This window comes from Pan paniscus, chromosome 3 (assembly GCF_029289425.2).
Source record: "Pan paniscus chromosome 3, NHGRI_mPanPan1-v2.0_pri, whole genome shotgun sequence".
In the NCBI taxonomy this organism is placed as follows: Eukaryota; Metazoa; Chordata; class Mammalia; order Primates; family Hominidae; genus Pan; species Pan paniscus.
The window spans coordinates 10,077,094-10,101,906 of record NC_073252.2 but is presented as its reverse complement, the minus strand read 5'-3'; the positions used below and the strand labels follow the sequence as shown (position 1 = coordinate 10,101,906).

General features: G+C 43.0%; 1 protein-coding gene across 4 annotated transcripts in view; it reads left to right on the top strand.

Annotated features, from left to right (window-relative positions):
• SLC2A9 (solute carrier family 2 member 9) overlaps positions 1–24,813 on the top strand; it is a 247,221-nt gene that overhangs the window by 168,773 nt on the left and 53,635 nt on the right. For all 4 annotated transcript variants that reach the window (XM_055111189.2, XM_034958295.4, XM_034958294.3 and 1 more), the window contains one exon: positions 21,348–21,475. In XM_055111189.2, the coding sequence (XP_054967164.2) occupies positions 21,348–21,475 (128 nt within the window). The remainder of the gene's footprint in view (positions 1–21,347; positions 21,476–24,813) is intronic.

Below are 24,813 nucleotides of genomic sequence, written 5' to 3'. Positions count from 1 at the left end.
GGTTCTGAGCTATGTCCCCTGGATCCTTTTACCCTATTTCAGGCAGCCTTATAACTCCAGCACCCATACAGAGAATGCTTTTTTCTTTTTTTAATTTTTCGTTTCAGGGGTACATGTGCAGGTTTGATATATAGGTAAATTGCATGTTACAGGAATTTGATATACAGATTATTTCATCACCCAGGTAATAAGCATAGTATAGTACCTGTTTTTTCAGTCCTCACCCTCCTCCCATCCCTCACCCTCAAGTAGGCCACAGTGTCATTTTTCCCTTGTGTCCATGTGTGCTCAATGTTTAGCTCCCACTTATAATTGAGAACATGTGGTATTTGGTTTTCTGTTCCTATATTAGTTGACTTAGGATAATGGCCTCCAGCTCCATCCATGTTGCTGCAAAAGACGTGATCTTTTTCTTTTTTATGGCTGCATAGTATTCCATGGTGTATATGTACCACATTTTCTTTATCCAGTCTACTGTTAATGGGCATTTATGTTGATTCTATGTCTTTGCTATTGTGAATAGTTGCTGCAATGAACATACACATGCATCTGTCTTTATGGTAGAACAATTTATGTTCCTTTGAGTGTGTACCCAATAATGGGACTGCTAGGTCACATGGTAGTTCTGTTTTAAGTATGTCTTCTTTTAAAAAGTGTGTGTTCATGTCCTTTGCCCATTTTTAAATGGGGTTATTTGCTTTTTGCTCGTTGATTTGCTTAAGTTCCTTACAGGTTCTGGATATTAGACCTTTGTCAGATGCATAGTTTGCAAATATTTTCTCCCATACTCTGGGTTGTATGTTTACTCTGTTTATAGTTTCTTTAGCTGTGCAGAAGCTCTTTAGTTTAATTAGGTTCCATTAGTCAATTTTTGTTTTTGTTGCAATGGCTTTTGGCATCTTTGTCATAAAATCTGTGCCAGGGCCTATGTCCAGAATGGATATTTCCTAAGTTTTCATCCAGGGTTTTTATAGATTTAGGTTTTTACATTTAAGTCTTTGATCCATATTGAGTTGATTTTTGTATGTAGTGTAAGGAAGGGGTCCAGTTTCAGTCTTCTGCATATAGTTCACCAATTATCCCAGCACCATTTATTGCACAGGAAGTCCTTTCCCCATTGCTTGTTTTTGTCAGCTTGTTGAAGATCAGATGGTTGTAGGTAGGTGGCCCTTTTTCTGGACTCTCTTTTCTGTTCCATTGGTATATGTGTCTGTTTTTGTACCACTACCATGCTGTTTTGGTTACTGTAGCCTTGTAGTATAGTTTGAAGTCAGGTACCATGTTGTCTCCTGCTTTGTTCTTTTTGCTTAGGATCTGGGCTATTTGGGCTCTTTTTGGGTTTTATATTAATTTTATAATAGTTTTTTCTAATTCTGTGAAGGATGTCATTGATAGTTTGACATGAATTGCATTGAATCTGTAAATTGCTTTGGGCACTATGACCATTTTAACAATACTGATTTTTCCTATCATAAGCATGGAATGTTTTTCTATTTGTTTGTGTCATCTCTGATTTCTTTCAGCAGTGTTTTGTAATTTTCATTGTAGGGATCTTTCGCCTCCCTGGTTAGCTCTATTCCTAGGAATTTTATTTTGTATGCTTGTGTGGTTATTGTTAATGGGACTGAATTCTTGATCTTGTGCTCAGCTTGGATGTTGTTGGTGTACAGAAATGCTACTGGTTTTAGTGCATTAATTTTGTATCTTGAAACTTTGTTAAAGTTGTTTATCAGATCAAGAAGCTTTTTGGCAGAGACTATGGGGTTTTCTAAGTATAAAATTATATTGTCTGCAAACAGAGATAGTCTGACTTTTTCTCTTCCTATTTGGATATCTTTTATTTCTTTCTCTTGCCTGATTGTTCCAGTTGGGACTTCCAGTACTATGTTGAATAGGAGTGGTAAGAGTGGGCAGCCTTATCTGGTTCTAGTTCTCGAGGGGGATGTTTCCAGCTTTTGCCCACTCAGTATGATGTTGGCTCTGGGTCTGTCATAGATGGCTGTTATTATTTTGGGGTATGTTCCTTCAATGCCAAGTTGTGGAGGGTTTTTAACATGAAGGGATATTAGTTTTATCAGAGCCGTTTCTGCATCTATTGACATGATCATGTAGTTTCTGTTTTTACTTTTGTTTATGTGATGAGTCACATCTATTGATTTGTATATGTCAAAGGAATCTTACATCCCAGGGATAAAGCCTACTTCCTCATAGTGGATAAGCTATTGGATGTGCTGCTGGATTTGGTTTGCTAGGATTTTGTTGAGGATTTTTGCATCTATATTCATCAAGGATATTGGCCTGAAGTTTTATTTTGTGTATGTATGTGTTTCTGCCAGGTTTTGGTATCAGGATCATGCTGGCCTCATAGGATGAGTTGAAGGGGATTCCATCCTTCTCAATTTTTTGGAATAGTTTTGGTAGGAATAGTACCAGATCTTCTTTATGCATCTGGTAGAATTCAGTTGTGAATCCATCTGTTCCTGAGCTTTTTCTGGTTGGTAGGCTTTTAACTGCCAATTCAATTTCAGAACTTGTTATTGGTCTGTTCAGGGTTTCAGTTTCTTCCTTGTTCAATCTTGGGAGGTTGTATATTTCCAGGAATTTATCAGTTTCTTCTCAGTGTTCATAATAGTCTCTGAGGGCTTTTTGTATTTATGTGGGGTCAGTGATAATGTCTCTTTGTCACTTCTGATTGTGTATTTGAATTTTCTCTCTTTTTTAATTAGTTTAGATAGTGGCCTATCAGTCTTATTTATTCTTTAAAAAAATCAACTCTTGAATTCATTGATATTTTGTATTTTTTTGTGTGTGTGTCTCAATTTCTTTCAGTTCAGCTCTGATTTTGGTTATTTCTTATCTTCTGCTAGCTTTGGGATTGGTTTGCTAATTCCTCTAGGTGTGATGTTAGGTTGTTAATTTGAGATCTTTCTAACTTTTTGATGTGGGCATTTAGCACCGTGAACTTTTTTTTTTTTAACACTGTTTTAGCTGTGTCCCAGAGATTCTGGTATGTTATATATTTGTTCTCATTAATTTCAAACAATTTCTTTATTTTTGCCTTAATTTCATCATTCACCCAAAAGTCATTCAGGAGCATGTTGTTTAATTTTCATGTAATTGTATGGTTTTCAGTGATCTTCTTAGTAAAGATTTCTATTTTTATTGCACTGTGTTCCAAGGGTGTGGTTGGTATAATTTTATTTTTTTGTCAATTTGCTGAATATTGTTTTATGGCCAATTTTGGAGTATGTGCAAATGAGAAGAATGTCTATTCTGTTGTTTTTGGGTAGAGAATTCAGTAGATGTCTGTCAGCTTCATTTGGTCAGTGTTAAGTTCAGGTCCCAAATATCTTTGCTGGTTTTCTGCCCTGATCATCTGTCTGATACTGTCAGTGGGGTGTTGACATCTCCTGCTATTATTGTATGGTTACCTATGTCTCCTTGTAGGTCTCTAAGAACTTGTTTTATAAATCTTGGTACTCCATGTTGGGTACATATATATCTAGCATAGTTAGGCATTCTTGTTGAGTTGAGTCATTCATCATTATGTAATGCACTTCTTTGTGTTATTTATTTTTGTTGGTTTAAAATCTGTTTTGTCTGAAATTAGAATAGCAACCCCCTGATTTTTTCTGCTTTCCATTCGCTTGGTAAATTTTTCTCTATCCTTTTACTTTGAGTCTACGGGTGTCACTGAATGTGAGATGGGTGTCTTGAAGACAGCATATAGTTGGGTCTGGCTTCTTTATCAAGCTTGTCACTCTGTGCCTTTTTTTTTTTTTTTTTTTTTGAGAGGGAGTTTCACTCTGTTGCCCAGGCTGGAGTGCAGTGGCACAATCTCGGCTCACTGCAATCTCTGCCTCCCAGATTCAAGTGATTCTCCTGCCTCAGCCTCCTGAGTAGCTGGGATTACAGGTGCACACCACCACATCCAGCTAATTTTTGTATTTTAGTAGAAATGGGGTATCACCGTGTTAGCCAGGCTGACCTTAAGTGATCCGCACACCTTGGCCTCCCAAAGTGCTGGAATTACAAGCATGAGCCACCACACCTGGCCTCTGTGCCTTTTAATTGGGGCATTTTGCCCATTTACATTCAAGGTTAATACTGGTATGTGCAGATTTGATTCTGTCATCATATTGTTAACTGGTTATTATGCAGACTTGATTGTGTAGTTGTTTTATAGTGTCACTGGTCTGTGTACTTAAGTGTGTTTTTGTAGTGGCCAGTAATGGTCTTTCCTTTCCAAATTTAGCACTCCCTTCAGGAACTTTTATATGGCAGGTCTGGTGGTAATGAATTCCCTTAGCACTTGCTTATCTGAAAAGCATCTTATTTCTCCTTTGTTTATGAAGCTTAGTTTGACTGGCTACAAAATTCTTGATTGGAATTTCTTTTCTTTAAGAATACTGGATATAGGCCCCCAGTATCTTCTGGCTTATAGGGTTTCTGCTGAAACATCCACTGTTAGCCTGATGGGGTTCACTTTGTTGGTGTCCTGCCTCTTCTCTCTAGCTGCCTTTAACATTTTTTCTTTCATTTTGACCTTGGAGAATCTGACGGACTATGTATCTTGGGGATGTTCATCTTATATAGTATCTCACAGGGGTTCCCTGCATTTCCTGAAGGAAATTTTCATGGACAATATCCTCAAATATGTTTTCCAAGTTGCTTGCTTTCTCTCCCTTGCTTTCAGAGACACCAGTGAGTCATAGATTTGCTCTCTTTACATAATCTCATATTGCTCAGAGATTTTGTTCATTCTTTTTATTCTTTTTTCTTTATTTTTGTTGACTGAATTATTTCTGAGAACCAGTCTTCAAGCTCTGAGAGTCTTTCTTCATCCTAGGCTATTCTGCTGCTAGTACTTGTGATTATATTATGCATTCTTGAAGTGAGTTTTTCAGCTCTATCAGATAAGTTTGGTTTTTTCTTAAAATGGCCATTTCGTCTTTCACCTCCTGTATTGTTTTATTGAATTCCTTAGATTCCTTGGGGGTTTTGACTCTCCCAAATCTCAGTGATCTTCATTCCTATCCATATTCTGAATTCTATGTCTGTCATTTCAGCCATTTCACTATGGTTAAGAACCATTGCTGGGGAATTAGTGTGGTCATTTGGAGATAAAAAGATACTCTGGCTTTTTGAGTTGCCAGAGTTCTTGCACTGGTTCTTTCTCATCTGTGTTGACTGATGATCCTGCAATCTTTGAGGCTGCTGACCTTTAGATAGGGTTTTTTGCTTTTATCTTCTTTGATGCCCTTGGGGGTTTGATTGCAGCATGAGGTGGGTTCAGTTGACTGTCTTCATTTCAGGAAGATTTTAGGGAGCCAACACTCAGCTCAGCACTCCTGGGTTGCATGCTCTGGCTCTGGGGGACTGACATTGGGCCCCTAGATTTGTTCTCTGGCCCCTCAAGGTTAGGAACCTGCTACGCTGAATGGGCCAAGGTGTTCCCAGCCCAGTGGCCACAACACTCCGATGGGTGTGCCAGCCAAAGCACTTCGGCAGTGGGATCCATGCTCGCTCACGTGTGCCAGCAGCTGCAACAGTGCAGTGGGGTGCACGTGCATTACCTGGGGTGGGGCACCAGCAGGAGTTGGGTGGTGGTGTTCCTGCATATAGCTGTGCCAGTGATGGATGGCAGCAGCACAGCAGGGGTGGGATACTGGTGGGGGTGGGGTTGCCAGCACCTGTGCTAGCCCTTGCACCAGTGGGGGTGGGGCACTGGCAGGGGCAGGGTTGCCAGTGTCCATTTGTGCATTCATGCTGGCAGTGGCAGCATGGCAGGGTACCCATGTATCAGTAGGGGGCACAGCAGGGTACGCACATGCCAGCAGTGGTGGCATTATGTGATGCATGCACACACATGTGCTGGAAGAGGGGGAGGCAAGGTCCACTTACAGTGCACCAGCAAAGCGATGTGGGATGGCGGGGGAGTGGGGCACGAATGAGTGTGCACCAGTGAAGGGAGGCTGCGGTGAAGGGAGGCTGTGGGTGAGCTGGTGCACACCAGTGGGAGCCAGTTTGCTAGAGTTCTTCAATGGTCTGACATGGTCTGCTGGCAAAGAAGCCATGAAGAGGGTCCCAGGGAAGCACCCTGGTTGGGTATCTGATACTGCCCACTGGGCACAACCAGGCTGGGGCCCCAAGAGAGTCCAGCAGATGGGGGGCATTCAGAATGTACCGGCCTCATCCCACAGGCAAGGCCACCCTGCTCTGTCCAGGTCTGACAGTCACACTCCTAGAGGAGCATGGCAAGCCTTGGGGAATGGGCATCACTGGCCATGCTTCACTGCAGATGTTCCCACACCAAACCCTCTGGGCAACACACAGGCTGGAGTCCTGCCCCTGCCACCTGTCTAAGCAGTTCTCCCTGTCGTCTCAAGTGTCTGTGGGGGTTGTGGGGTATCCTGCTGCTAGGATTCTGGAGGTCCATGGTGAGAGCGGGTCATTCCTCACCTGTTCAACTCATCCCTTCCCCAGGAGTCGCTGGGGGCCAGGAAACAAGTCCCATTGCTCAGCAGCCCCGTGCAGGGTTCCCAGACTTCCCCACTTCAGCCCAGCATCTGCATCCTCCTCTATCCACTCTCAATGCCTTCTCTCTGAGGATGTGGCTTGAGTGAGCCAGTCTTCCTGATGTCCCGGTCTCTCGGTGGGAGATGTTCCTCCTAGCCCGACCGTCTTTTATCTAGTCACTCTTGCTTTTCTATTTCAACACCCCCTCCCAGCCCCATGCTCATCCAAAAAGGAAGAATGTTAAAATGCGCCCATGAGAACCTACCAGCAAGACTGCTGACCTCCGTCTCTATTGAAACAGAAACTCCTCACCAAGCTTAGAAACAGGTCATCTGAGCGTGCTTAACTCACCACCATACAGAACACATCACTGTAGGTTTGTTCTGATAGACTTTAATTGTGTTTTCTTACCTGCTAATTAACTGTCCATACTCATTATGCTGTAGCAGCTTCCTCTTTTTAATTAGAATTAACAGTCAGTTTGGCCTTTCATGGCCCGTTTGCTCCTGAGACTCTTCAAAAACATCCTCTCCCCCAGACAGTCCAGGATGGTAATGTTCAAGCCTATTGATTCAACTAAAGAACACTGATTTTAAATCCCACTGGAAGAAAGTCTATATCAAAACATGCTAATTGATAGTCAAGAGGAAGAACCACTTTACATTTCCCTAGAGCAGAGTTCAGGAAACAATCTAAGTCTTATGACTGATCCTACACAAATTCAAGTTAGAATCACCATGTATGGTTGTTAACAATGCTGAGAGGCACGAACTTCTTTTCACAAACAACTTCCCTTTTGTTTCTGGAGTTCTGAACTACTGTTTCCTAACCAGTGTCCCAGTCTGCCTCCACACCCTCCCTCTGCTGACCCGTATCCCACTCTGCATCAGGGACACTTTTCAAATCACAAATCTGATCCTGTCTTTCTCCTCCTAAAACCCTCCAACAGGCCTACAGCTTCTGCCTGCAAACTCCTGCCCCAAGCATGGCCTCCTAGACACCCTAGAATCCACCCCTGCTGGCCCCTCACGAGATGCCTCTCCTGTCCCACCTCCCCCTCGCAGCCCAGGCTCTCACCAAACCTGCACCCTGGTTAGCCCTCCATCTCCTCAACTGCATAAAGAATTTCTGGCCGGGCACGGTGGCTCACGCCTGTAATCCCAGCACTTCGGGAGGCCGAGGCGGGCGGATCACAAGGTCAGGAGATTGAGACCAGCCTGACCAACATGCAGAAACCCTGGCTTTACTAAAAATACAAAATTAGCCGGGCGTGGTGGCGGGCGCCTGTAGTCCCAGCTACTCGGGAGGCTGAGGCAGGAGAATGGCGTGAACCTGGGAGGTGGAGCTTGCAGTGAGCCGAGATCGCGCCACTGCACTCCACTCCAGCCTGGGTGACAGAGTGAGACTCGGTCTCCAAAAAAAAAAAAAAAAAAGAGAGAATTTCCACTCATCCTTAAAAGATCTGTTTAACTGTCATCATTTTCCCTTCATCTGCACATTCAGCAAACATCTGTCAAGCACCCAAGAGACAGACATGATTTGCTATGGGGGAAGCAACAGGGAGAAAAAGAGACAAAATGCCTGCCTTCAAGGAGCACAATGAACAAGCAAAAGATAAATGCAAAGATGATGATGCAATCCATGGAAATAAATAAACATGAGGCTGTGATCGAGAATAAGGTAGTGGTGGAGGGACCTGCCCCTTTTGCCTAATTAATACATGCTCATGTCTCATGCCCATTCCTGGAGAAGTCTCCTTTCCATTTTTTTTTTTTTTTTTTTTAGAAAACACATCCCATGTGGTGAGACCACAGGCTTGCGTAGTTACTTATGCTGGCTACCTGGTTGGGCTGTGTAGAAGGGGAAAAAGGCGCCATTGCTTCTTTATCCTATACTGGGAGCCAAGCTCATGTGAAGTAAATTACCCATATCGTTGTGTGCCTTGAAATCTTTCCAAAGCTCAGGGGCATTTCCAGCAGTGGGAACAGTCTAAGCATGGGTGGGCACCAGGAATTCCTAGGGAGGACACAGTAGAGCAGTCAATCAGGCTAGTTTGGAAGTCCTGGATCCTACTCCTCTGAAAGATTGGGAGTCTCACTCCACCTCTCTGGCCTCAGTTTCCCCACCTGAAATATTGGGTTGGGGCTGGCCTAGGGGGTCCCAAGATATTTTCTGCCTCTAACTTTTGCAGTGTCCCTGGATACAACAGGAGGAAAATTCCTTTGCTCTTTCAGTTCAGACCAATGACTCCTGATAATTTGATCTTCCTTGCCCAAGATCAACAATGTCTGATGCCATATCTGATGACATTTTATCACTCCTTTTCTAAAATAATTAGAAACCCTACAAAGGGAAAACCTTTCAAGAACACATAGAAAGTGCTTAATAAATTTTAACTATTTTTATTATTACTGCCCAATGAAGGAGAACGTTAATCTTGTGCTCAGGGCTGGTTTTCTTGACTCAGTGGACCTCAGATGCTGACGGCTCCTTGAAGGCAGAAGTTGAATCAGCTTTCTGCCACCATTGATGCCCCAGCATGGGTTCCTGGCATGTAGTCCGTTCCCAGCAAACACTGAGGGGATTAATGACAGGTAGAAGAGGAATCGCCGTAATCATTGATATTGATTGGGCCTTTGCCAATATGGTTTGGCTCTGTGTGCCCACCCAAATCTCATGTCAAATTGTAATTCCCATGTGTCAGGGGAGGGACCTGGTTGGAGGTGATTGGATCACGGAGGTGGTTTCTTTTATGCTGTTCTCATGATAGTGAGTGAGTTCTCATGAGATCTGATGGTTTAAAAGTGTATGACATCTCCGCCTTCACTTTCTCTCCCCTGCTCCACCACAGTAAGATATACTTGCTTCCCCTTCCCTTTCCAGCATGATCATAAGTTTCCTCAGGCTTCTCCAGCCATGCAGAACTGTAAGTCAATTAAGCCTCTTTTCTTCATAAATTACCCAGTCTCAGGTAGTTCTTCACAGCAGTGTGAAAATGGACTAATACAGCCACACATTAAACATGTTGCTAAACATTATCTCATTTAATCCCCAGTACAGACCTAAGAGGCAGGAACTCCTGTTCTGTCCTCATTTTATGTACAAGAAAATGGAGAGCCAGAGATACAACTTACCTGTGGTTACACAGCTTGGAAGTGGAGAGGTGGGAATTTAAACTGGGTTAAACCTGGTGACTAAGAGAAAATATATCTAAAGGATTAAGTGACATATGGACACACTTGTGGAGATTTTTAAGGAGATTTCTAGGCATTTGGGGGGGCTTTAGAAGTTGATAATAGTGGTTCCACTGGAATAATTTTAATAAATATGAATTAAGGAAAAGTTTGGGTGTGCACCTTATTTCTTTTATGTAAAAATGAAATTACCGTTGAGCTTTCTCTGGTTACTTGGGCAAGAGTTAGTGCCAATGGTCTTAGCTACTAGCCTGGCCACCTCCACATGGTAATAATTTGCCATGTGCCAAGTAAGCACTATCAAGGTTTCGACTTTACTGAGATTTTAAATAGCTCATTAAGTGAGATTATAGGCAAGGAAACTGAGGTCTAGAGAAGGACCAAAGCCTGTCACCTGGTGGTCAGCAGAGCCACAGGAGCCCACTGAGAGTCAGGGTGAGTCAAGGCTCTGCAAGGAGACCCCAGGAAGCATCTGCTATACCTCCTCATCCCTGGTTGCTCAGCAGCCTCCCCTGCCTCCCTACCTAGGAAGCACATGCCTGAGGAGGTGGGTGTCTAAGCTCCTCTCAGAAATGAGAGGACAGACCTCGCATACATCCTGTGAGGGGAGGAGCTTCCTGTGTGCACTCCAGTCCCACCCTTTCCAACATGCTGCAGGGCATGAGTTCTAATTGCTGATATATCTTGGCTGTTGTCATGGAACACATCTGTTTGGGAGCCTGTGCATTTTCAAATTCTCAAATGTCTCTCCTAGAGAAAGGGCAGAGGAGAGAGTCTCTTACCTGGGTCCGGATCTCTTGATTTTGGAGCCAAGTCTATCATTTACTGCTCCTGCCACCTTGAGCAAGTCACTCTCTACTCTGGGTTGCAACTTCCTAACCGTTAAATGGAGTTAGAATAACTGCCTCCCAAGATAGTTCTTACATCAACTAGCAGAGTCTGCAAATGCCTAGCACAGGACTTGACATGTAAATGTCGGATGGAAATGGATGAACAAATGGATGAACAAGATTAAGTCTATTTACATAAACAAAACAGAATGCCCGTGAAGAGTTTTCAAAATGATTATATTTCAATGAAAGAAAAGAGCTATTTTTAAACATGGTGCTTAACGGAAAATTTATTTGAAGGATTAAGTGACATATGGACACACTTAAGGAAATTTCTAAGGGGGTTTATAGGCATTTTGAAGGGCTTTAGAAATTGATGATCGTGGTTCCATTGGAATACTTTAATAAATATGAATTAAGGAAAAGCTTGGGCAGTTGTCCTTTATTTCTTTTATTCAAAAATAAAATTAAAATTGAACTTTTGGCTGGGCGTGGTGGCTCACGCCTGTAATCTCAGCACTTTGGGAGGCCGAGGCAGGCGGATCACGAGGTCAGGAGATCGAGACCATCCTGGCTAACACGGTGAAACCCCATCTCTACTAAAAATACAAAAAATTAGCCAGGTGTGGTGGCGGGCACCTGTAGTCCCAGCTACTCAGGAGGCTGAGGCAGGAGGATGGCATGAACCCGGGAGGTAGAGCTTGCAGTGAGCCAAGATAGCGCCACTGCACTCCAGCCTGGGCAACAGAGTGAGACTCTGTCTCAAAAAAAAAAAAAAAATTGAACTTTTTCTAGGGTACGTGGGCAAGAGTTAGAAAATAGAGAGGAGGGAGAAAGGGCCTAAAGATAATATGTAGGAAACATTGCTGGAAGCAGAAATAACAAAGCTGGCTTTACAGAAATACCACAGGTGTGCATTGCTAAGCACAGTCTCATTTAATGCACAAAACAAAACTAAGTAGAAACTATTGTTATCTTCATTTTATAGATGAGAAAACTGAGAACCATAGATACATGTGGTCACATAGCTAGTAGGTAAAGTGATGGGAATTTATATCAGGTTTATCTCTGGAGAAAGAAAGGTAGCAGATTGTTCCTCACTATAGACACCAGGGCGCTGTCGCCACAAGACAGCTTGGTTGTTAGACCAGCTGAGCTGTAGCACAGATTCACAGAGAACAGAGATCTGGAGGAAAAGTCAATTTTCAAAAAGTAATTCTCATATGAAGAACATGCATAATTCAATTCCTTTTCACTTGAACATAACTAAATATAACTATTAGGAATTTGCCAATGAGGGGGAAGAATATTTCTTTGCTTGTGAACATTTCTGAAGGAAAAATAATGGCATTACTAATGAAGTAGATAATGTCTCAAAATTATTAGGAATATTTTTAGGATATCTACAGAATTTTTTAAATTACTTGGCAATTCTTTACATAGAATACTCAATTAATCAGCACGTATTTTCTATTTTCCTGGCAAGAAGGGAGAAAAATGTGTGGGGGAAGGAGAGATGGGGAGAAAGAAAGAGGGGAATAAAGTAATTTCAAGGTGAGGAACGTATACCTCAATCCATATCACCTCTTGATATTCTGTAAAGAAAGGAGTCAGAAGGATTTTTTTTTTTTTTTTTTTTTTTTTTTACTAAATCTGGCTCTTCCACCAAGTTTCATTACCTTGAGCAAATACATTTCCCTCTCTGAGCTTCATTTTCCTAATCTGTAAAATAAGAGTTTTTATTTTACCTAGAGTCCTAGGCAGTATCCTAGGATTCTGTGCCTCAAATGCATGGATTCAAATCTGGCTTCCTTTTCCACAGTGCATGTGCTACTAAGGCAAGAGCAACTATATGTTATTGGGGAAGGCCTTTTCTGCCAAAGCAAATTGGTGGGCAAACCACCCACTCAGGAAAAACAGTTAGTCAACAAGTGTGGCTCAGTGTGCATGGGATCCAGGAGCCAGGAAGCTTACTCAGATCACAGGATTAATATTCTCCTGGAACATGCTTCTTCTGAATAATAATCATCATCATTAAAAGCTATTGAGTGTTCATCACACCTCAGACACATTTCAATGTGTATTATCTGCATTAGGTCCTTTAAGCTTTGCAATGACCCCATAAAATCAATTCCATTGTCCTTGCTTTACAGAGGAGGAAAGTCGAGCCAGAAAGGTGAACTAATGTGCCCAAGGTCACATAGAGCCTGCAAGTGGCAGAGCCAAGACTCTAACCCAGATGGTCTGATTCAAGCAGCATGCTCCAAACTGTAGTATCAGACCCCCACCCAGGCCCCTAACTATAGTGTTACACCCTCACCCCAGGCCCCTAACTTTAGCGTAAGACCCCCACTCTGTGATCCTAATTAGAGTGTGGGACCTCCACCCCATGTTCTTAACCCTAGTGTTATACCCCAACTCCTGAAACTAGTACTTAGGTGTATATGATATAAACATTTTCTTCACTGTTGTTATTAGTAATGGCTACCTGATTATTGCAATAGTCAATGAGAAGTTAAATACTTAAGGAATAGATGGCATAGCAAAGATTCTTGTTATCTTCCCCAAATCCCTTTGTCCACACCCCTTTGTGATTCTCAGACAGACCTACAACTGCTCCCGTATGTGGCTTTTTGCTTGAGGACTTCCCCAGCTCTCTCAGCCCACATCGTGGCAGGCCAAAAGCACTGCTCAAAGTATAACACTCAATGAGTGACTGATGAGACATGGTGGATAAATAATCCAGCCCTCCTACCCCTCAGACTGGGTAACTCTGAGATGTGTTTTCCACAGTTTCCCGAGGGTCCCAGTTGGATTAAAATGTGACTGCCCATGGTGGTGTTGCTAGTAACATAGCCCTTATCCACCTCTTTCACCTCCCTGCACTCTTCCCTGCATTTCCTGGGATCAACTGGCACATAAACTGCTTCTCAGGGTCTGCTTCTGGGGCAATCCAGAATAGGATACTCAAACAAGATAGCAAAGAAGACTCTAATAAGATAACAAGATGAGTGGACCCACATACATAATTATTTGGGGCTAATTTTCAAAGTTTAAGCTATATTGGACTGTTGGGCAACATATATTGAGTACTGTGATATGAAGAGTACCCTGTGCAAGACACATTGGATACAGACATGACACCTTCCCCATCTTTCTGTTCTTTTGAAATGAGAGGTGCCATCAAAAGGACATGGTCAGAAGACCCAACTTCATGTCCTATCTCTTCCAGTCACAAGCAGGACTAGTAACTGGGCAAGGCCCTCTATTCCCTGAAATTTCAGTTTCCGAATCTGTAATTACAATTCATAATTCATAGTTTGGTCATGAAGAAAGATTTGATGAGATAAGGTGTGCCAAGTATTTTTATGAATAAAAAAGTCCACAAAAGTAAAGGTCGCAAACCACAGAATTTTAAAGAAGGCACTCTCTTGGCAAAATCCTTTGTAAGAAGGGATTGTTTTCACTTGCTCTTTAATTTTGAAGCATATGATTTTCAGATGAGCAGCACCTACACACCTACCACAAGAAATACCAATAACTTACCTTTGAAAAGCTAATAATCAAGGGATTTTAGGTAAGTATGGTCATGTATAGACTTGTTACAGAACCTTCCTCCTGCAAATACCTAAGAAAATGAGCAGGAAAAGAGTCGTTAAAATCAATAACAATACCAACAAAGCAAACCTTTACACAGATTGAAAAAAAATGGCCAGCAGTAACCAAACAAGGAAATATATCACATACCTAGAAAACTAGCAGCCAATAAAGGATAATTCTAGCATAGGAGATTCTGTCTCCACTCTTTAGAAAACAGCACTGACCAGAGAAGGAGATTTTATGAACCCTAAGAACTCTTGCTACGACCTTGATTTAATGGGGGAGACAGAGTGAGCAGGTGAGTCAGCAATTGCAGAGAAAGATCAAGAAGATACTTCTCCCCAAACAGCCCTCTCAAAGGGTCCTGGGGATTGCCACTTCCTAAGACTATGTCCTAATTTGAGGAAACCAGTTAAAGGCCACTGGAGTAGAATATGCCCCTGACCACATGGAATGGGTTCCAGTGCATGTCACTTTACAAAATCTAAGAAGAGAGAGAGAAGAACCCAGATCCTCCATAAAGGGCTGCTGACAGCCCTAACCAATTTTTCTACCCACCCCACCCCTGCCACATTTTCCCATAATTTATTGAAAACTTACTGAAAGTTAGTACTCAGATCTCAAACTGTGATGTGAAAGCCAAGATAAACTAGAAGATAAAAAGAAAAGGTGTCAAAGATCGGTCTTCCATCATATCACAGCAGGTGGCAATCTGGACAAAGTAGCTCACTCCAATAAGGATAAGAGAAATGGAGGACAATGCACAGGGAAAGAGCCAACCTGGGAAACTAGAACAAAGAAGAAAGGAAAGAAAGGGAGAGAAGAAGGAAGAGAGAGATTTCCCAGAGCATACAATATCTATGCAGAAAACAAGAGAACAAAGTCGCTCACGAGATGGCCAATAGGAAAGGGAAACAAAGCTGATCCAACACAAGGATAATTGGTGTCTCTAAAGCAAAGAATCCAACATGTAGAAAATAAGACATTTTCAAAGGTATAACATAAGAAGTAAATGAAGAGTGGATCTGCAGCTCAAAGGGATATGCTATGTTCTACAAAAAGTTGCTATAGGAAAATCAATACCAGAATATGATTTGGTTCTGTGTCCCTACCCAAATCTCATCTCGAATTGTAATCCCCACATATCAGGGGAGGGACTTGTAGGAGGTGATTGAATCATGGGAGTAGTTCCCCCATGCTGTTCTTGTGATAGAGAGGGAGTTCTCACAAGATCTAATGGTTTCAAAGTGGAAGTTTCCCCTGCTTTCTCTCTTTGTCCTCTTTTGATATGGTAAGACGTGTCTTGCTTCCCCTTTGCCTTCCTCCACGATTGTAAGTTTCCTGAGGCCTCCGCAGCCATTTGGAACTCTGAGTCAATTAAATCTTTATTCTTTATAAATTACTCAGTATCAGGTATATCTTTATAGCAGTGTGAAAATGGACTAATACAACCAAAAACATCATAGTTAATGAATTTCAAAGATAAAGAACAATTTCCTCAGGGTTCTAGGTAGAAAAAGGCAAACACCTAAAAGACAAATATCCCAAGTAGCCCCAATCTTCTTCACAGAACATTTAACATCAAAGCTAAATACCAAAATACAAATGGAGATCATCTCTAGGTGGAAGGCTTAGAGGTAATTTTTGTTTCCTTTTTATACTTTGTCATGTTGCATGCTTTAAAAAATTATTTTACATGAGCAAATATTATTCATGAAAGTCAGAAAAAAACAATAAAACTATTTTCATTCTTAAAAACAAAATAAAAATAAAAGAAGGCCTGCCTGAAATTCATTCTGTTTCTTTATCAAACCCCATTCTTTCTCATTTTACCTTGGATTGGAAGAAAGAGACCTTAAAAGACTCTTAGGAAATCAGGCCACCAGTGCCTTCAGTAAGAGAGACAAATGAATTGCAGGGTTTGGGAGAGCATTCAGATAAAACTATGAAGATAGCTAAGTTCTTTTCAAGTATTTTAAGTTTTGTTAGTATCTTAGACTTGCTTGGGGCCCAAGGGAGTAGTTAAAACTCATGCTGTGGAGTTACCCAGAGTCACTGAGTTTGCAGCTTACTGGTGATGTGCTCTTGAAAAAATTACTTACCTTCCACAAGCCTAAGTTTCTTTGTATAGTAAATGGAAAAATAATAGCAGTAACTATCATAGTGATAATTAAATAAGATAATATATGTAAAGTGCTTTTTTAAACTTTTATTTTTAAGTTCAGGGGTACATGTGCAGGTTTGTTACATAGGTAATTGTGTTTCATAAGGGTTTGTTATGCAGATTATTTCATCACCCGGGTACCAAGCCTAGTACCTATTTGTTATTAATATTTTTCCTGATCCTCTCTGTTTTCCCACCCTCCAGTAGGCCCCAATGTGTGTTGTTCCGCTCTAGGTGTCCATTTGTTCTCATCATTTAGCTCCCATTTATAAGTGAGAAAATGTAATATTTGGTTTTCTGTTCCTGTATTTAGTTTGCTAGGATAATGGCCTCCAGTTCCATCCATGTCCGTGCAAAGGACATGATCTCATTCTTTTTTTATGGCTGCATAGTATTCCATAGTGTATATATACCACATTTTCTTTATCCAGTCTATCATTGATGGGCATCTAGGATGATTCCATGTCTTTCCTATTGTTAATAATGCTGCAATGAACATACACATGCATGTATCTTTGTATTTGTATTCCTTTGGGTATATACCCGGTAATGAGATTGCTGGGTCGAATAGTAGTTCTGTCTTTAGGTCTTTGAGGAATGGCCACACTGTCTTCCATAATGGTTGAACTAATTTACACTCCCACCAACAGTGTATAAATGTTCCTTTTTCTCCACAACCCAGCCAGTATCTGTTATTTTTTTAGTTTTTAGTAATAGGCATTATGACTGTTGTGAGATGGTATCTCATTGTGGTTTTGATTTACATTTCTCTAATGATCAGTGATATTGAGCTTTTCTTCATATGATTTTTGACCACATGTATGTCTTCTTTTGAAAAGTGTTCATGTCCTTTGCCTGCTTTTTAATGGGTTTTATTCTTGTAAATTTGTTTAAGTTTCATATAGATGCTGGATCTTTGTCAGATGCATAGTTTGCAAAAATTTCTCCCATTCTATAGGTTGTCTGTTTACTCTGTTGATAGTTTCTTTTGTTGTGCAAAAGCTCTTTAGTTTAATTGGATCCCATTTGTCAATTTTTGCTTTTGTTGCAGTTGATTTTGGTGTTCTCGTCATGAAATCTTTGCCTGTGCCTATTTGCCGAATGGTATTGCCTAGGTTGTCTTCCAGGGTTTTTATAGTTTTGGGTTTTACATTTAAGTATTTAATCCATCTTGAGTGTATTTTTGTATATGGTGTAAGGGAGGAGTCCAGTTTCAATCTTCTGCAAATGGCTAGCCATTTATCCCAACAACATTTATTGAATACAGTCCTTTCCCCATTGCTTGCTTTTGTCAGGTGTGTCAAAGATCAGATAGTTGTAGGTGCACAGTCTTATTTCTGGGTTCTCTATTTTGTTCCATTGGTCTATGTGTATGTTCTTGTACCAGTACCATGCTGTTTTGGTTACTATAATTCTGTAGTATTGTTTTAAGTCAGGTAGTATGATGCCCCCAGCTTTGTTCTTTTTGCTTAGCATTGCCTTGGCTATTCAGTCTCTTTTTTGGTTCCACATGAATTTTAAAACGGTTTTTTATGGCTCCGTGAAGAATGTCAATGGTAGTTTAATGGGAATAACATTGAATTCATAAATTGCTGTGGGCAATTTTAACAATATTAGTTCTTTTTATCAATGAGCATGGAATGTTTTTCCATTTGTTTGTGCCATCTATGATTTCTTTAAGCAGTGGTTTGTAGTTCTCCTTGTAGAGACCTTGTAAAATGCTTTTCATAATGCCTGCCACAGTTACCGTCATCATCTTCACCAGCAGCTACAGAAGCACCATCGTCATCATTACCATCATCATCTTCTTCATCACCATCACTTCTTGCTAAGAAACCTTGCATATATTACTCCCCTTCTCTTAGCTTCAGCTAACTCATCATAAAATGGGGGATATAATGGAGAGGAGTCTTGATTATTATTATTATAGTATCTAACACCTATTGAGTGCCCTTCATGTGCAAGACTTATATTAAGTGTTTGCATTTAGTAGTTCATTTCATGCTCACAAATATCCCCAGTAGTAAGCTCCTACTCACTTTACAGGTGAGAGAATTCCATTCTAGAAAGATTTAGCTGAGATAGGACTTAAACCTGATCTTACTAACACCAAAGCCCAAGCTCCAGTCCACTGTGCTTTACCACCTTCTCTGGTTGTGAAGATCAAGGGAGATAATGGGAGTGAACACACCTGTGTACAATGGAGCTGTGCAGGCTCCTCATGGTTGCTTAGGGCTTGGTCTGAAGGCCTAGTGAAAGAGAGGATCTGATATCAATGTACCATGAATTCCCTGGCATCCTAATTATTTGTTCTTTCATCAATCCTGCAAACACTTACAGAGCACCTGGTATGTGTTCAGCACTGTGTTAGGATCAGGAGTCTTAACCAATAAACAAGTCATGGCCTCAAGCCCTGAAGAAACAAAGAGATGTACCAGGAGGCAATTTGTCAGTGTTCTACTGCATTGTATATTGATGTACCGCATTCCATTGTACCAGCATCAGAAGTACTGAGTTATCCACAGGTGCTTCCAAAAACACACCTAGGAAAGACACAGAAAGTGAAACATCATCACCTAACCCTGTTCAGGCTTCAGAATTGCTGTGAACTGATTCCCAGTGGTGTTAGCTGCAGGACCAACTGAGTGTGTGACACAAACACTTTCTGACAATGAAATATTTTGCAGAACCAAAGGCTGGTTTCATTACATTTCAGTGTGTAACCATTATTCTCACACAGTTCAATAGATACCTTTAAGATATAGAGTCTAATATTTTTGTAGTGAACAGCATATCAAATCTTGTCAAAATCAACTTTTGAGCATTTAACTTATGTAAGTAAATATTGATGGAGTATCTACTCTGCGGGAAATGCCAGACAAATGGAGATAGTGCCTGATCAGAGGGGCTCACAGTGTAGTGGGAGGTGAGGGGACGCTCCATTCCGAGTTGTTTTTGATTGGTTGGAGTGCAAGCCTTGCTGGCATCATAGTGGGGTGATAACGGTGAAAGGTCTCGAGAGATTCAGACTTGAGTTGGCCTTGGCTTTGTGGCTTTGTCACCCTGGGCTGCTTGGTTGGGTCGGCTTGCTAAGTGATTGTGTATGTGCAATGTTTACCTTGAAAGCTTTACCTCAATGGAGCAATTGTCTTCAAATTCAGCCCCTTCCTTTCATCTCACCTGCCGTGATCTGAGCCCCCCTAAACAACCATTGCCTCCTCCCTGGACTGCCCCAACAGCCCACTGCATCCTCTCCTACACCCTCCAGGCTTTTCTCCAAACAGCAGTGACCTCTGTGAAATGCAAATTGATCACCTCAACTGCTGCATAGCAGCCCAAAGTGGTTTTCTTCAACTGCAAACCCCTCTCCATGATCTACAAGAGGCTGCTTCATTGGCCCTGCTCACATTTGCTACCTCACCCCATTCCTCTCTGCCTCCTTCAGGTGTCTGGACAGATTGGCCCCTGTTGTAGACTTTGGCCCAATCCTTTCACCTGTAGGACTTCTGCCGGCCCCTCCCTCCACTCGGCATGATCTTCCCCAGATCTTCAGGAGCCACCTTCCCTTCTTCAATCCACATCTCCACCATCTCCTCCCCAGAGCATCCTTCTCCACCCACTGCCAAAATAGACAGTGCATCTCCTCCAGAATGCTTATCACATTTTGTATTTATATGTATTTATTCATTTGCTCACTCCCCTTTTTTATTTTTATTTTTTTATTTCCATAGGTTTTTTTGGGAACAGGTGGTGTTTGGTTACATGAATAAGTTTTTTGGTGGTGATTTCCGAGATTTTGATGCACCCATCACCCAAGCAGTATACATTCACCCAATTTGTAGTGTTTTATAACTCACCCCCTTCCCACCCTTTCCCCCGAGTTCCCAAAGTCTGTTGTATCATTCTTTTATCTTTTTTTTTTTTTTTTTTGAGAGGGAGTTTCACTCTTGTTGCCCAGGCTGGTGTGCAATATGCTTGATCTCGGCTCACTGCAACCTCCACCTTCCAGGTTCAAATGATTCTCCTGCCTCAGCCTCTCGAGTAACCGGGATAACAAGCATGCACCACCACGCCCAGCTAATTTTTGTATTTTTAGTAGAGATGGGGTTTCACCATGTTAGTCAGGCTGGTCTCAAACTCCTGACCTCATGTAATCCACTGGCCTCTGCCTCCCAAAGTGCTGGGATTACAGGTGTGAGCCACCGCGCCTGGCCCCAGTTGTATCATTCTTATGCCTTTGCATCCTCGTAGCTTAGCTCTCACTTTTGAGTGACAACATACGATGTTTGGTTTTCCATTCCTGGACTCACTCCCATTTTAATGAACAAGTCATCCCAGCAGACAAGGGTTCCGCATGAAAGCAAGGACATGTTGCTTTTGACCTCACTGTTGGAACAGCCCCAGCACCTAAATAATTGTTGGATGTTGACACAATGAATGCCTCCAGCCTAGTAATTTCCAAATTGTGTTCACTGTCTCTCTAGAGTTTAGTAAAAGTCCCTGAGGGATTTCCCATCCATTACCCACTCTGTCTTGTCTGAGAAACACCCAGGTGTAGATCTCATTGGCAGAGTGGTGACTCCAGCTGGAGATGGGGAGGTTCAAGTGGGATCCCAGCAGTCATGCTGAGCCTTAGGTCCTGGTCTGGGCACAGGGTGTGATCACTGGTCTCACTGTACAGGATATGGTGGAAAGGAAGGGTATAGACCTGAGACCACATGTGAGTTTGGAAATGTGTAGGGGTGGCTTGGGTTGTGGTGGTGACTGGAGGCTCTCCTGGCATCAGAAAGTAAAGGGTAATAAATGCCCTGCAATTGCACAGGACAGTCTCTCAAAATAAAGACTTGTCCCACTGCAATATCAATGATGTCTCCACTGAGTAACACTAAGCCACCAGGGCGACTCAGGAACTGGGGCCCACTACACATCCAGTCAAGGGGCAGGGGTGGGGGGGTTCTAAAGTGTGGCAGATGGAGATGGATGCTGGAGGCATGACCTTCTCAGAGTGATTAATTCCATGTCCTGGCTCACACACTGCAGGTGGCATCCCATTCATCTTGACTGGTGAGTTCTTCCAGCAATCTCAGCGGCCGGCTGCCTTCATCATTGCAGGCACCATCAACTGGCTCTCCAACTTTGCTGTTGGGCTCCTCTTCCCATTCATTCAGGTATGACTGACAAGGCGTCTTTTGCCCATGGGGTTCCCTTTGATTCTGCAGCACTTGAGGGGTGATTCATAGAGCAGAAGTTGATCTCTCTCCTCTCAACTGGAAACTCATGCTATTTTCCTAAGGAAGGAAGAAACTATGCTTTGGGCAAAACCTTTCATCCCTTTCTCTTTCCTGTGCTTTCCTAGAGCTTCCCTAAATGCTGTGGGCCGCTTCAGAGGGTGTGGGCTACCCATTGCTGATGGTATGCAAGGACTCCTAGGTTAGCAACTCAAACCTACAACCTACTTATCATTTTTACAATGTGCTCATCACTGTGTAAGACAAATTCCATCTAATAGTTCCAGTGCACACTGCAAACCACCACCCATTTAACATCCTCATTGTCATCATCATAACCACAGCTAATGGGATCATTGTCCCAAGGGTGACAGTGATCAGTAGGAAAATGCCCACATACTCAAGAATCAGATACAAGTCTTTTTGGGTAGGGAAAGGATCTGTTCATTGGAAACCGAATTCATTAATTCAACACATATATATGTTGAGTCCCAGCTGTGTGCCAGGCACTTTTCTAGGCAATGAGGATACAGTGGTAACAAAGCCTGTGCTTCCTGGTTCTGGAGCTGAACGGGGAAACAAAAGAGGCATAAGTGCTATTTTAAATGGGGCAATCGTGAAGGGCTCTGGAAGGAGGTGACCGTTGCGCAGAGGCCTGAGTGAAGTGAGGGAGCAGAGCTGTCTGGGAATGGTGAAGTCCTGGCTAGAAAAACAGCAAGTGCAAGGGCCCTTAGGCAGGGCTAATATTTGGCCTGTGTAAGAAACCACCCAGAGGCCTATATGACTGAAACAGAGTGAGCAAGAAAGATGGGTGAGAGAGAGGATCAGATAAGAGGGTTATCTGGGAGCAGGAACACAAAAGGCTTTGCAAGCCTTCTGCACAGAGCAAGGGGCCCAGAAGCATTTGCAGAAGGAGGATGAAGCTTCCCTGCTCAAATGCCCACCAGGGCTCCCTGCTGCCCTCGGTGCTGGGTGGTACCACCTGCAGGAGGTAAGAATCCGTCACATATATCACCACCCATTCTCAGGAGCTATTTCAATCCTGTCTTCCTCCCCTCACCAACTATTCTGGACACTCAGTTCTATGTCCGCCTGCTAATTTACTAGTGCCAAGCCCAACACATCCCAGAGATTCTGCTGCCAGCTTGGGTGAGCCAAAGGTCAGTATTTGCGGCACTCCAAGCCCCAGCCACCCCAGCATGGTGGCTGTTCCTGCATTCACAGTTACGGAGCAGTTGCTCTGTGCCGCCCCCCTCCCCCATGCATGGCTTTCTGTGCCCACATCACCCTCACACAGTCCTGAGCTGGAGTTTCTGATCCTTGCCACTGTATAGGCAAGGAGGTCCAGGAAGCAGACATGGTCAGCCCAGGTCCCACAGTCAGCATCAAACCCAGTTTCTCCACTTCACCACCTTGTGCTCAACTTCCCTCTCCATCCATCACTTGCTACAGCCTCCTCGTCTCAGAGTTAGAAGGCTGCCACACCCTGTAACTTTCAAGACATCTTTGTGTTTTAGCAACAAACACTATTTCTGAAACGTAAGTGCCGTTGGGGGCTCCATGAGCCATGGAGTTAGTCAAGATCCCACACTCATTTACTCCCATCCTGGGACACCTTCACGTGGCTGCAGTCAGAACATAACAAGTATCTTTTCAATTGACTTTAAACCTTAAGTGGCTTTTTACAGTTTGGCTCAAAGCCAGCAGAGCCAGGTGTCAGTAAAATCCTCATTATTGTGGCAAAAGTTAACTTCAAGCTGCTTCTGTCAACATGGTTCCCCCATCACATTTATAAATTAAGTGGAGAAGTTCCAGCACCTTCACATGGCCCAGTACTGAGATTTGTATGTCCGAGAAGCAGGCCACTATCTTCTGAGCCACTCGGGGGTGTGGGGTGTGAAAGACCTTGCTTGCCTGCCACAGTTTGAGCATTAACAGCACCAACATGCCACTTTAGTATAGTGTTCACTGAACGCTTGCTGTGTGCCCAGAGTGCTCCACCGCTGCCTGTGCTAGGAGGTAGTGCCTGTATCACTCCCTTTGACAGGCAAGGGGATGAGCTCAGAGAGATGTAGTAACTTCCAAGGTCACTGCACTTCCAAACCTAGATAATTTTTTGTATTTCTAAAAACTGGAATCAATTCTTTGTTTTGTTCTTGCTTCTCTTGCCTGTCATTTATGAGCCTTTTCTTACGCCTGTGGGCATTTTCGAAACAAATCCCCTCTGGAAACAGTTCCTGAGAAGCTGGGTATGTCCAGGGTGTCTGGGTTTTCAGGGGTCATTCGGGAAACATTGCAGGTGTGACTGTTGATGAACCTTCATCGGAGCAGGAACAGCCAGGCTGGACATACAGATGGAGACACTGGGCAGGTAGCTACGTTTAGTATTTTGTGAAATGTCAGCCTCCTGACCCAAGCCTGGGAAGGCACCCACGGTTAATTTCCTTTCCGGAGAGGAGCTTAGCAAGTTAGAGAGCTGGGCTCAGGGGGCTGCTGTGAGCAATGATCAATGCATTAGAGAAATACAGGGCTAACAAGTTCTGAGTCACATCCCCCAACCCCAGCCCACCACAGCCCCACTCACGCCCGCCCATGGGAGCAACGTGTATGTGTTGTAGATGCCATACATGAACCATTTCTGACCTACCTGCCTTCTGAAAACCAGCTCAGCCACAATCAAGAGCTACTGTGTTCATCTACTCGGGCCTCGGGCCGCCATGACCAAACAGCACAGACTAGGGAGCTTCAACAACAGAAATTTACTGTCTCACAGTTCTAGAAGGTAGAAGTCTGAGCTCAAGGGCTTAGCACGGTTGATTTCTTCTGAGGCCCCTCTCCTTGGCTTGTAAATGGCTGTTGTCAAGTTCACAACTACACCAATTGTTATCCCCAGGGTCAGGTTCCAGCTCATGCTGAGGTCCGAAGGGAGTGGGTGGATGAGCAGACAGCTGGAAGAACACTCAGGGGGCCGTAGGCAGGTGCAATGTAGTCTCTCACGAGAAGCTCACTCACACTAGTTCTCTCACACTGTCCACCCTGTCTTGGCTGCTTAGCCCAGCAGCCCCCACACATGGCTGCACTGCCAGCTTGCCCTTCAAGGTCAGCAGCTTAACTCTTTCTCTGGGCACCAGAACTCGAGCTATGTCCTGGCTCCCCTCTTTCCATTTTGCAGATGGACAGCTCTGGTTTTCTTTCTCTTTCTCTGGGCGCCAGCACAAGAGTGCATGTACAGCGTCAGCAGGGCAGTTATACCTTTTACAGACAACAGTGGTGTAGGG